General features: G+C 32.9%; 1 protein-coding gene across 1 annotated transcript; it reads left to right on the forward strand.

The window, feature by feature from the left end:
- Positions 1-2,249: 2,249 nt before the first annotated feature.
- LOC139687416 (uncharacterized) lies at positions 2,250-10,510 on the forward strand. Its single transcript, XM_071584535.1, has 6 exons — positions 2,250-2,363; positions 6,092-6,184; positions 6,424-6,522; positions 7,542-7,652; positions 9,132-9,195; positions 10,386-10,510. The coding sequence occupies exons 1-6, from the start codon at positions 2,250-2,252 to the stop codon at positions 10,508-10,510; spliced, it is 606 nt and encodes a 201-aa protein (XP_071440636.1).
- Positions 10,511-14,541: the final 4,031 nt, after the last annotated feature.

A 14,541-nucleotide genomic window follows, 5' to 3' on the forward strand; every position in this document is an offset into this window, starting at 1 on the left:
AATTTATCATCCCCAAAAATTGCCACAGCTGGTGTATGGTTACTGGTAGGGGAAAATCATGCATAGAAATTAACCTTCTTGGTGAGTGGTTAAGTTCCTTCTTTCATTACCGTACATCCTAGAAACTGTATCTCATTCACATTGAAAACAGTTTTTGAGGGATTAATAACCATGCCGTGATTCTTCAAGCAGCCAAATATTGTCCGCAGATGCTGCTCATACTCCAAAGAATTGCATGATGCAACAAGGATATCATCTATGTATTCATATGCATAAGGGAATCCCTTAAACACGTCACCTATAAACCTCTGAAAGGTCCGCACAGTATGTTGAAGGCCAAGTGTTGTGATCCTACCTTGATCAAAAAGTTCCCGGAATTTATTCAGAAAATTAAAAATAAAAGTTTATTCATCTAAATCTATATTGTCCCCTTCAAAGTAATCCCCATCGACTGCAACACACTTATGCCAGCACTTGATCCAATCCTCGAAAAATTTTTCATATTCAGTTTTTGGTATGTCCATCAGTGCTTCCTGCGATTTTTCCATTACTTCCTCTCGGCTGCTAAAACGCATTCCCCATAATAGTTTTTTAACTCGATTGAACAGAAAGAAGTCACAGGGAGCCAAATCAGGTGAATTCGGTGGCTGTTGGATGGTATTTGTTGCATTTTTTGTCAAAAAATTACGAATAATGTTAGCACTGTGTGACGATGCGTTATCATGGTGCAAAATCCACGGGTTTTCTGCCCACATTTCTGGTCTCTTTGGGCGAATTGCTTCACGCAAACGTCTCATAACGCCCAAATAATTCTCTTTGTTTACTGTCTGGCCTTCTGGCAAAAATTCATGATGCACTACACCGTTGTAATCCATAAAAACCGTCAGCATTGCCTTCTTTTTTGACGGAAAAAGATGTGGTTTTTTTGGTATCGGCTCATTTGGTGAACGCCATTCACTTGCCTGATGTCTGGATTGCGTGTCGTACTCATAAACCCACGTCTCGTCTCCAGTAATGATCCTTTTGATGAATGTGGGATCGGATTCAGCCTCGCAAATCATGTCTTTTGCGACGTCAAGACGGTCTCTTTTTTGCATGAAATTGAGGTCTTTTGGCACCAACTTTGCTGCTACACGACGGAAACCCAAATCATTAACTACAATGTCTTGGGCGGATCCATAGGCAATGTTCAAGTCCTCCGCTATTTCTCTGATGGTTAATTTGCGGTTATTGACCAACATTTCTTTTACTTTATCAATTTTTTCACCGACTTTCGATGTCGATGGTCTGCCACTGCGTTCATCATCTTCGATTGACTCACGACCACTTCTGAACCGCTCGTGCCACTGGTAAACGACCGTTTTTTTTAGAGAATCGTTGCCGAAACACTTTTCCAACATTTCCAACGTCCGTGCGCCACTAAATCTGTTTTTTACGCAAAATTTAATACAAGTTCGTTGTTGCAAATTTAAATCCATTTCTGCAATTGTAAAAAATCGCCAACACACACAGAGATAGATGTACTATTGGCTACGTAACTTTTGCAAATGTCAAGTTATGACAATAAGATTTAAAGGGAATATCAAAAAAACAGAACTCAAATCGGAACGATGGGAGCGCCACACGGGTTATTCCGGGAACGTTTTGATCAAGGTAGTAAATAGAAACTCAAACAGGCGACAGGCGTTTTTATTGCAGTTTTGGAAATATCTGCAGGGTTGACAGGTATTGATGAAACGCACAAACTAAATCAATGTTTGAAAGATGGTATAGCCACAGAATCCCTGCGCAAAATCCTTGATATTCGGTACTGGATAATGATCAGGCATGGTTCTGGAATTCAGCAAGTGGTAGTTGCCACACGGACACCACTTGGTGCTCTTCTTTGGCACCAGAGTCAAGGCAGATGACCAAGAGCTAGATGACCTCGGTGCAGAACCCATCTGAAGCATCAGCTCAAAGTCTTAATTGGCAAAGGCAAGCTCATCTGCTGCGAGATGTTGGGGCCAAAATGAAACCATAGGGCCAGGGATGGTATCTTTAAAATGAACCATGAAGTGATTTACTCACCCAGAAGCTCCTGATTGATTTTTAATCTCAGAGAATTTGGCCATAAGGCAAGAATAAATGGAGGCACCGGAGATCACTTACACTTGACCTTTGCTGGGAAAGGCAATGGTGCCCATAAACGATACGGTCATCACATTGTCCACCTGGTGTTTACAAGCAATATTCACTAGGAGACCAAAATGGCAGAGAAAACTGCCCTTATTCTTGGCTGTTGCATATTAGCAATGACCAACTTCAACAAAAATTCTTGCCAGAGATCAAGGGAAAGGGAGAGAGTGACAGATCCGTATGTGGTGATGACAGTGTCATTGGCAGAGTAAAGCTGAAGATCTGACTTCCCTCTATGCTTTGGAGCCATGTGACTGTGTAGAGACAGAGACAGCACCAATATCTATAGGTAATTGGCACCGGATGAGGTGGCATTGACAAAAACATGGTTGGATAGCCAGGTAGGAGGTTTGGCCTTGGCTTAGGGAATGGGGACGTGAGTTCATACCATGCTCTTTGGCATGCACTCCCACTTGATTAGAGCGGTTTTCTATCTTCTCTATCAGTGAAATAACAACTTGGTTAGGGGCCACTGCCACAAATAAATCAACAGCCACACACAGCATTCTGGGATGTAAGCATGTTTCTTTTTTCTTATTCTTTTCCTATGCCCACTCTAGGTTTTCTAGGTCAATATTTGGTATCCTTTTAAGGATTAGGCAGCTTAGGTCACCGATAAAGGGGGACCAGAGAGGTGTGTGAAAAAAATCCAACCAAGGTTTTCTCGGTATGCAATCCTAATATCTACTACTTGACTCCTGGTTCTGCATTTATTAATTATTATTCCTTTACACCACATACATAATGTAAACAAAATACAAATTCATAATGTTTCATTAAATTTCTATTAATTCTTCGGAAAACCTTTGCCGGAGGACTATGTTCTAGACCTTGCATTATATAATACTTAAAGAAAAACTCTGAATGTTCTAGACACTAGATCATTGCACACTCAGGTTGGCAAAAATATTATTTGAGATGTTAACTAAGCCATATTTAATATATACCAATAATTGATAAAAAAATGATAGTACAAGGACACATAAAAAACTTGCACCTTCATTATTGTCCAGAAAAATCGTTTCATGTTTAAAGAACAGTTTAAATAGTTAAATATGATATTATTGATGAGCTATTCATTCGTTTCGAAGCTTCAGGTCAAAAGATTCATTGCTGTTTTATTTACGATGTCAATATTACAAAAAAACCCATAAATATTTGGATGCATTAACTGTCGTAGGTATAGGGTTGTCATATTATATTATCATTCAAGTGGGATGTGCTTCTATTGACATCCTCTTTAAATACAAGTCAAAATTATTCCTTCACCGTTTAGACACGACTGCTGCTATAAAATTTTGAAATGGGATAATATATATATATATATATATATATATATATATATATATATATATATATATATATATATATATATATATATATATAATTGAATGTTTTGAAGTTAACGTATGTTCAATTTATTATTTATTTGCAATTTTGACCACCATTAATTGCCTTTGAACAAACATAAAAATGTAAATACTCTCTATGCGTCCCAGTTATTTTTTCTCAGTTGGAAAGAAAATCTGTAATTTTGTATTAATGAACTTTTAATGCCCGTATCAAAATGTGGAAGGTCTGACATTCGAGGTTCCTCTGAAAATACACAATGCATTTAGCATATCAACAAAAAAGTTCATTTTGAGAGTTTTACGCCGAAAAGAAGTAATAACACAATTTTCACTTCCAGTAATTGTTCTTCGAAGAAATATTTATCCCGAGAAAATATTTATGTAAACATAAAATCACTTTAACGGGATTAAAATTCTTAATTTACGTACAACATAAAATATACTCAGATTAGGTAATCTTGGAATTATTGCCTATCATTTCAAAACAGAACCATTTTTTTTTTTAATTCTTGGTAGCGAAAAAGTGTTATAAGTTCACAGCAATGACCACAATGTGTTAAGTAGGAGTTTAAATAATTTTCGAATATGGAAAAATATTTAAATATGGTCATCACTCAGCGCCGAAATGAAACTAAATCGATTCTTGAACTCGCACTTAGTAATCGATTCAGGACGAACGACCCATCGATATGTAGTCGGCCATTTTGAAAGTTACTGTTTTTGTGAAGTAAATGTTGACAGTGTGAAGTGCTCCAAAGATGCCTCGAAACGAAAGTTTAAAGTGTAGATTATGTCTTAGCCGTGGTGGACGGTACACAAATATTTTTTATGAAAACAGCGATGCTGAGAAATTGGTGCGGGAAGCAATAGAAGAGTTGTTGGAATTGAAAGTAAGATATCGGTTATCTGTTTACGTATTATAATAATGATGCTTTTATAGTAAATTTAACACGAAATGTGCGATAGTGCCCTATTTTAGCTTCAAAAAGCCTGCAATTCATCCAGATTATGATTCGAGCCGCATTGAGAGCGAAAGTTTAGGTTTTGATACTTTAATAATCATGTTTTTATAGGTTGTCAGGGAAAGGAGCAACCCGTGGTTGCTGTGCTATAAATGCTTTAAACTGCTGACGGATTTCTACATGTTTAAGCAGCAGTGCCATGAAAACCACCGTCTATTGAACAGGCAAAGGATAAAGAATCACGCGGAAAGAAAAAACCGCCGCACAACGGTGAGTCGAGCCCAACTATGGTTGGTATTTTGTAATGTTATGAGGAATGTTTTGGAAAACGTTAAGTGTCAACGGAAATAACTTAAATTGAATAATGAACATTTTTATTTTTAATAAGTGTCCTCGCTATCGTACGTTAGTCTTAAGGACTTATTACAAAATGATTAATACTGGAGTTTATATAGAAATTTGGAATTAACTATGCTCCTGGTAACACATAAAGCAATTTTGTTCTATATTTAATTGAAAATCTCAAGTAACAGTGTACTTGGAGTGAATTTTACTGAAAGTATGAAAATATTGAATGTATTTATGCAATCAGTTTTCATAAATTGTGAGTAAACCGAATAGGATGATAATATATGAATGTCCATGTACAGGATGACAGCTTGTATTAAAATATGATCTTGGAGTACTTCTTAGAATATTATTTTTATTCGTAATTTTATTAAGTCATTCATGTTGAGGAAATTGACTCTAATATTTGTAACTGTATGAAGTAAAGAGCACAATATACTCGTTGATAGCAATTATTTCGTGTTGTTAAAAGAATTAGTTAGAAATATTTTATGAAGCCTAACAATCTAGTCATAATAGTTTTAAAACAATTAAAAAATAATGCACTTGCCACACTAGTGTTAAGCGTAAATAGATAAATAGATGAATTTCATTGTTGATTTTGTGTAGAGGAATCTAAAGGTAGAGTGGGAGTCAAATGATGCCTCCAGTGATAGTGATGTGGGAGTTGCCAATTTGCGGGTGGTCACTAGAGCATCAAGCGTATTAGGAGAAAGATGCATTCCAAGTGTAAACAACGTAAGAACTCATTGAAATTCTAAACTTGATAACTTCATCCCCTGGACTCTTTATTAAAGAATTTTGATAACAATTTTGAATAAATCCATAAAATCAAAGAATTAATAATGAGAACCTGAGATTTATCTGAATCCTAGTATACAGGTCGATAATGGTCTGATATTATGTATCTAATCTCTTAAAATTCTCATTTTTAATGCTGAAATCAGCTATCAGGTGGTTTGGTTTTGCATTTTCAAATTATATCCTTTAATAATTGCTTTTGCTGTTATATCTAGTTGTGTGCTTCAGATATAAATTATCCCCCCCACAGGTTAACATTGATACTTTATTATCATGTCCATAAGATATTAAGAAAAAAGCACTGGTGTGTAATTTTGAATTGCATTAATGAATAGGAAATATATATGCATAAAAATGAAATGGAAATTATTTATCAATAATTTAAAATTCAATTTCGATGTTCATCAGCTTTTTGAAATCTTTTTCAATATTTATATTTTGAACAATTAGGTTCAAATCACAGTTAAAAAAGAAACTTCCGATAATGAAGATCAGGAAAAAGTGGACCGCATTATGAATAATCATGAAGAAGATTCTCTTCAGGTAAGGAAGAAATTGAAACAGGTTGATATATCAATTTTCTTAGCTATAAGTTTATGAAATCAATAAAAAACCTTGCTCATCCAAAGCTTTGGTAATTTAGAAGAAACATATTCATCTTTATTTTAAAATTCTTAAGTCACTGATTTTTACTTAATTCAAAAGGTTTAACTGCATATTATTTTTTAAAAATATCTGAAGTTCCATATTTTTACTGTTTAATAATTATTCAATTAACTCAGGGGATTGTAGTGAAGACAGAGGAAGTGGATGTTGAAGACCAAGAGACCGATGAAATTCCAGCTAGCCAGGGAGATGTGGACCACAATGTTAAGAATCTGGTAAGAACTTCTCTGGAGATAATTAATAAACTGAATCTGTGATATTAGTGCCATTATGGCTCATGTTTCTTTTTTCAACTCATGGATACCTACAGTAGAAAAGATTTCTGTACAATACTTTATACTAAATCTTTGATGCACAGATAGCTATTTATGAAAACCACTAATATTTTTGGCTTGAAGGATTATAATAAACACACAGTTGTGTAATTACTTGCTAATCAAAAAGACAATAATGTTATATTATTGCTTATTATACAGAGGATGTGTTTGAATTGTATGTGATTTGGATGTATCTTGCAATGCAAGAAGGTATATCTAGGATAAATATAGAAGTAATATAATAAATGAAATGATTACTATGGTATGGCATGGCATTAAGAAGGTTTTGTATAAAAGTTATCAGACTATAGTGGTGGAAGTTTAAGGTAAAGAGAGTTGAAATTTGCTTAAATGATATTGATTAGGACAATTCTAATCTTCAAGTCATTATAAGAAATGCAAGCAAATTGCAAGAAAAAGGCATTCATAGTATGGGTAATGTAATTGCTCATTTAAATTCTAGAATAAATACCTTGATGGTCGGGAATCATTTGATGGAATTCGGATGACAATTCTGATTAAATCCATAATATACAATAATCCTAATTCAGTGATTGTATGGTATCCATTATTTATCTGAATCTTTTATTTATGTAAACTAAAGGCCTGATATAATTTAACTAATCTCATCTATAATTCTCATTTCTAATGTTGCAATTGGAAAACAAGAAGTGTTTTTTTCATTTTAAATATGTTTCCATCACATATTGGTTTTGCTTTGATACCTAGTGCTGTTATACAAATAATTGCTTACGTTAAATATTGAAAATTCAATACCAAATGCATTATATTTTACGAAAAAAGCACTTTTAATTAATTTTGAAATCCATATATACTAAGAAAATTCATAAACCTTTAAAATTATACCTAAAATCATTTATTTCTTCTGTTTTCTCACTATTTAACTAACTTTGCAGACAATTGTAGACATGGATAAAATATCAGTTGAACAGCAGGAGACTGCTGAAATTCCAGCTAGGCATAGGGATATGAGCAGCAATATGGAGAATCAAGAAGAGACTTCTGAGGTATTTAAGAAACATTCTAACCATAATGCCACAAATATAACTAAATTATTTTGGTGATATATGTGCTGTTATTGTAAATGCTTTATTTTTCAACTCATTAATACCCCAAAATAGAACAGATTTTTGTTTTGCATTGAAGACCCCTATTAAAATGTCTTTTCAAGAGTTTTCATTTCAAAGGAACGGTAAAAGGTGGCATGGTAAGGCTAATTGAAGGTGTCATTAATGTTTTTTTATATAATTTCATGTATTTTCTGTTGGTTGTAATAACCTTGTTGACACTTTTTCTTAGCCCATTCAAGACTTTTAGGCAAAAAAATATGAAATGCAGTTCCTTCCTCAGGTACAAAGTTTTAATTGACCACATTGTAAGCATATAATAAAATGACAGATACTTCTTTCACTCTTAAATTGCCTGATGGAAATCTTTTCAATTAGGAAGACTATTCAATTATTTTCCTTAATTTTAATGTTTTTCAATACCATTCTTAACTGTTATCTTCTTTTAAATGTTGCAGAAGGCCATATCTGCAGACCTTACTCTCATTATGTTAACCTATAGAATATTCCAGACAAAACTATTACAGTCATAGATGTTTGCAAATTTTATTAATTAATGTGTGCACTGTCATATTAGCCAACCAGATATTTAGCCAACAGATACTTCTTTCACTCTTAAATTGCCTGATGGAAATATTTTTATTTTCGAAGAATATTCAATTATTTTACTTAATTTTAATGTTTTTCAATTGCATTCTTAAATGTTATCTTCTTTTAAATGTTGCAGAAGGCCATATCTGCAGACCTTACTCTTTTTATGTTAACCTATTAAATATTCCAGATAAAACTATTAGTCTTTGATGTTAGCAATTTTTTTAATAAAGGTTTGCACTGTCATATTGCCAACCAACAACCTGCCATCAAATTGACCAGTACCTGTTGGATCAGAATTCAGCAGCTCACTAATATTTTGCACATGGAAATAAGTTCCATGCCTTGACAAATTAGGATGAAGGAAAAACAGTGACTTTACCTTAGATGTGAATATCTCAAACCTTAAAGGTATATTTTTGATAAATCCTGTTAGAAAAAAGTCTTATAGGTCTATAATCATTTTAGTTATCCAATTTTTGCTTATATTCCCTTCTCATTAATGTTATAGATTAATATAAAACCTTCAATATAATTTGACAAATGGCCATACAGTTAAAATGGCCAAATTTCCTGGTCTTGATGGCCTAGCAAATATTTCCAAGTACCATTCAAAATTTGATATATCTCTGCAAACATAAATGATGCACAAAATTTCTCCTTCAAAAATAATATGTAACCTAGGGAAAGTATATTATCTTTTCTCTCTATGATATGCCTATGAATATTATAATTTTAAGTAATGCCTATATAGGGCTTATTTTTAGGTGAACTATATTTACCTATCCAACATCTTAGGGTTGATTATGATTATTTATGTTTATTAAGGAGCTGTGTGTGCTCCCAAGCCTTCAGAAGGACTCAGAGAGTAATGGTGTTGATTTGATGAATGGTAAAAGAAGAAATTTGATGGTGTTGAGAAGTTCAATGAAAGCTCTTAACCATTCCTTAGAAAAGTCATCAATTGAGGAAGAGGATAATTATTCAGCCAACACTAATGTGAATTTGATGGATGATGATAACTGTGAAGAATTGGAGATTCAGGTAAGGAAAGAAAGCTATTATGCATGGCTTTCATAACCAACACTCTCTCATAACAATATGCATTCTGTTATATCCTGAGTGCAGGGCTTTTCAATCTTAGGTAATTTTATGAGATAAAATGGCCTCCCATGTGGTTCTGCATGGCTAAATCCTTCTTGAAATGAGGCCTGACATAAAAAAATCTTTAATAACTTTATTGAATAATACTTTCATGCAATTCAACTTTTAACACTATCCAATGTTCTGTGTTTAAGAAAATGAAGGACTACCAAATGATTTAAGTACCAGAGTAACTTGAAGAAATTAGCTCCTAAGATGTATGTTCCTGATAATTATTATTTTGAAATTTTGATCATCTGTCATAATAGATAAGAATGGATATCCTTGGCATTAATATCATGATAGATGAGGAGAGCTTTAGATAGTGTTCTTTGGTGATATATTGGGGCTGGCAATGCTCAAAATGACCAGGTTATATTCTTGCAGAAGATCATGATTCCAATTAGACAATGTGATGACTTCTTATAATTTGTTAAAGAAGTTTATTGCTATAAAAACAGTAAGCCACCAGACCTATTCTGTGTATTTCATATATTATTTAATTTCATTGCAGGGCAAAAAGTATTATTCACAATGTTCAGGGATTTTCTTGTTAACAGTATTTAAATATTTTAATTTTATATTTTTAATCCATGGATATCAAAGGTTTACTTATATTTTAACAGTAAGCTCTCCTATAATTTACATTCTCTAAACTTGAATTGAAACACTGGCGATATCATTAGGTATTAGAAGGTTCAGTGAAAGATATTAATGCTTTTGAAGAAATTAAGACAAATGCTCTGTATAAATGCATGCTTAAATTATTGATTTAAATTAAAATGTAAAATTTTAAACCTTGTATAATTTTATAGATTAGGTTTGAAAGTTTTTTGGGCATATTATTAATGTTTTACATGGATGCAATCTACATTGGTTATGTTGGTATATTTTAGGATGATTTAGAAGATTTAGAATTGCATTTATCCTCTGATGAAGAAATAGACAATAAGGAAGGATATGACGACAATACTTTGCAGGAGATGGGAGGAGATACATTGGAACTGTTGAAGACACAAGGTGAGGGAAGCTGGAGACTCAGTTGTCTTCCTTTTGTGTTTTGAGTGTTTTAGAAATACCTAAAATGTCAGATACAATGTTATGACTATTTAAAAAAATTGATTGGAAAATATTTAAAACAGAATAAATTTGTAACAGAATTATTATTATCAGGTAATCTACCGGTCAATGTAGGTTTATGGATAGACATAAATACTAATTAAATAACGTGTCCTAGTTAAATAATGACCCCTAGCAAAACACAATATCCTATGCTATATCAGGTCCCTCTTCAGCTATGAGTACCTTCCTTCTCCCATCATTCTGTGTTACATCCCTATTCTGTTCCTTCCCTTTCCTTATTTGCCTAACATTGTACCCTCCATTAGGCTTCAACATCCGGCTGCAAGTCAATACTCCTTCAGCAACATTTCCTGCCTCCATAAGATATCTCTCAGTAAACCTCTTTCTTTGTCCATTATACGGAGTGCTTCCTCATTTATCTTCTCTGTCCATTTTACTTTCTCCATTATTTTCCACTGGTACATTTAAAAATCCTTCAGTCAATGTCTATCCTCGTGCTTAAATGACCACATTTCTGGGCTATATATAGCTATCCTCCATATCTAAGTTTCCTAAAGAGTCTTTTCATGTCCCTGCTTGACATCCCTTTGCCTGAAGCAATTCCTATCCTTATGTCCCTATTACTTTTACTGTGTTGGTCCAATCAATACTGAGATAAGTAAACTGTTTTTCTAGCTCTAGTTTTTTCCATCATATTTTTATGTTAAACTTAGCCTTTTTCATTCTAGAAAATTGCATTTCCTTTGTTTTCTCAATATTGATTCTCATCCTATACCTGTAGTACTGTATTACCAATTCACTAGGCATTGCTTGTAGCCCCTTGGCTTACTGACAAACTAAAGCTTGGTCATCAGCAAACTTAACTGATTTTATGAATTCCCCGCCCATTTTCATTCCTATCTCCTGTTCTTACTATGTCTCTTTATTCATTTCCTCTGCATACATGTTGAACAGCAACGGTGATAATGAGCAACCCTGACTTCCACCTCTTCCTAACACTGCTCATCCTGACTTCCCGTATTCCACCCACACCTAAGCAGTCTGAGACATGTACAGGTTACGGATTAGCCTCATTTCCCTCCAATCTTTCCCTAGTTTCTGCATTATACCTTGTTGTAATGTTCTTTATTACTTTTGATTACAAATTTCATTACTGCAATGGCATCATATGTACCTCCTCCCTTCCTATACCCAAACTGATCATCCATAAAGTAGAAGCCTTACTCTCTATCCTTTTGTTTATGATCCCGAGAACAACTGCAACAGAAGATGTTGCAAAAAGATGCTCTCTTTCAGACATTGGCAGGGCAAAAATCCACCATAGAGTCAGTTAGAGTGGTCATCAGATAACTTACGTGGCCTTTATCTTTTATAAGTTGTCACCCTTCTTTTAATATTTTGTGCCACTCAAAAATTTCTCTGGTGTAAGACATTATCTGGATATGCCTGTTTTATGAGTTCCATGTCTCCCAATTAGAGACCTGGAACTAGAGCATTGCTCCCATATACACTAATTGCTTTCAATGAAACCAAACAAAATCAGTCATAACTAATATCCACCATCTCTCTCAATAAATGCAAAGAGCCAACAGAACTAATATTTATTATTTTTGGAGATATCCTCTACTAAGCCAACAAGTCAGACACCTATCCACTGCTCTACTTGGGCTATAGCAAGCCAGTCCTGATACCTATCATACTGACCCTGCAAAAGCATTCACAAGAAAAATCCACCATTTTCCATAAAAGAAGTCTGAATCCTTTTGTTCAAGAAGAAGATTGTTATGATGCCATAGTTGTCAATGCCATTTATTTATTAATTATGCTGATCCAAAATTGGCAGATTCAGTATTTTCTTAGTTTTGTCTACAATGCCTTTATAATTTAATTTTTTCTTGTGTATAAAACAATAGTTTCAGTAATTGTCATTTTATAGAAATAGCTTACATTCTTAATTTTATATATCCTCTTTGCTTATTTAATTTCTAGTTTTTTTTGGGAATTAACCTCCTAGTCCTTATCAAAGTCTTTGTGAGATATAATCACATTTTAAATAGTTAGCACCTTAATATGTTATATTTCATTTCTTGTATTTATGAGATATTTTAGCCTGGAATTAGTACAAATCTTTCCATAGTTTCCTAATTTCATAATTGAACCAGAAAGCCAAATAATAATGTAACATGAAGTCACAAAAAATCAAAAATATTATCCCTACTGTGAAAGATATTATTGCAGTTAAAAGTAAGTTTAGTAGCTACTAACATATTATTAAATCTAAGGTCCAAATGAGTTTTTTTAGCATGGTCCTCTTGGTGTGGCGTGCTGATATATTGGCTTTTGTATCTCTGGCAAAAATTGCAGCAGGTTCATATATTGGCTCTTGCATAGGCTTTTGTTTAAATTGTTGTAACTTATGGTTTTTTCTTTAATAATTTATGGTCTTTGTGCTATCAATAGGTTGAATTCCATAGAATTATGTTACTATTTTTTAAAATTTTTATTAGCAATTTTAAATGCTTTTAGAAAAGTATAATTCTTACCATAATTTTTCGGTCAGTTTTGTACATTTCGGGAAGCTCTGCCTAATTGTTTGCTCGTTTTTTTTTCTGAGTAGTCTTTCCACTATGAAAAACCACTGAAAGGCTACTAATTAATCTGTGTTCATCTGTAATCTCTTGAATGTGTTGTTGTGTCGTGGTGATGATATATAACTGATTATTCAGACTTTGTTGAGACGGTGGAAATGAGAGCACTGCTTTGTATTCATTTTGGTTTCTCTCTCCATTCGTCGTATCTAATCAATTGCGCCCTGTGTAATGGATTAAAATGTCAGCAGTTCTCTAGGAGTTAGAAATTGGTTTTTTTCTGCCTTTAGATTGTAAGCACATAGCCGCAGTCTCAAGGAAAGGGGAAAAGTCCCAATTTGACTCAATGAGATCAGCCTTTTCAACAAAATCGAACTAGGCAGGGGCTGACAAAAAAATTTCCAATTCACTTTTTTCTCTTTATCTAAAATTTTTTCTACGCGTCTTTCGTGTAGAAAACATTTTAGATAAAGATTTTAGATACAACATTTCATTTTGATTCTTTATTATATTTAAATATCATAGTGTAATTGGTAAATGTCTTTAAAAAATATTAGTTTTGTTCCTAAAAATCGAAATATTATTGCTAAAAAATATTCTCCAAATTTATGATACTGTAATAATTACATTCATTATTCAGATGATGTAAATGCATTACATTATTATTAACTAAAATATTATATTTAAAAATAAAAAAAAACTGCATATGGATATCTAAACAAATATCTTCATTATGTTTTTTTCCTAAGGTTATACATTTTCTTAAATTGCAACTCACACTTCTCACTAGTACCCCTGAAATCTCAGCCGCACTAAGAGGTTTAATGTCCACTTAGCTTGGTCACTTTGAGGTTGTAATTTCGCCAATTGGTCCTATATTTATTTCATTGCTAGGTGGTGAAATTTTAAAAATATCAAGAAAAAGAATATTATAGTAAATATATTTTATTCTTTAGAATTATTTTTGTAGCCCATGTAATTGAGTCAGAATTATCTGCCCATGATTAAAATAAGATCATACTCTTTAATTATTATTTTTTACTAAAACACAATTAATGCTAGCATTTGAAATAGTCATGACAAGGAAGTGCCCCACAATTGATCTTTCAAAAGCTAGCAAGCAGCTTGCAATAGCTGTTCAGCATAATTTTTTGTGGCACTTAAATTTGGTAATAATAACTTGTTTCATTATAATTTTCTCTTAACCCAAAAGAATTGTCACATATTATACACTGATACTTTTCTTCCGATTAAAAGAAGCACCATAAAATTTGTTTTCTGACCATAAACCCAACAATAAATTTCCTTTTTTAGTGATAAATATGTTTTTAAATGGTTTTATTGATATAAAAGTTAAAGGAGGGGTTTTATTTTCTTTCTTAAATTTCCCGTGTAAAATATATTTGTTGTTAAAAGATCTAGCA

The sequence above is a fragment of the Hetaerina americana genome, unplaced genomic scaffold (genome assembly GCF_022747635.1).
Source record: "Hetaerina americana unplaced genomic scaffold, ioHetAmer1.1.p SCAF_195, whole genome shotgun sequence".
NCBI lineage: Eukaryota > Metazoa > Arthropoda > Insecta > Odonata > Calopterygidae > Hetaerina > Hetaerina americana.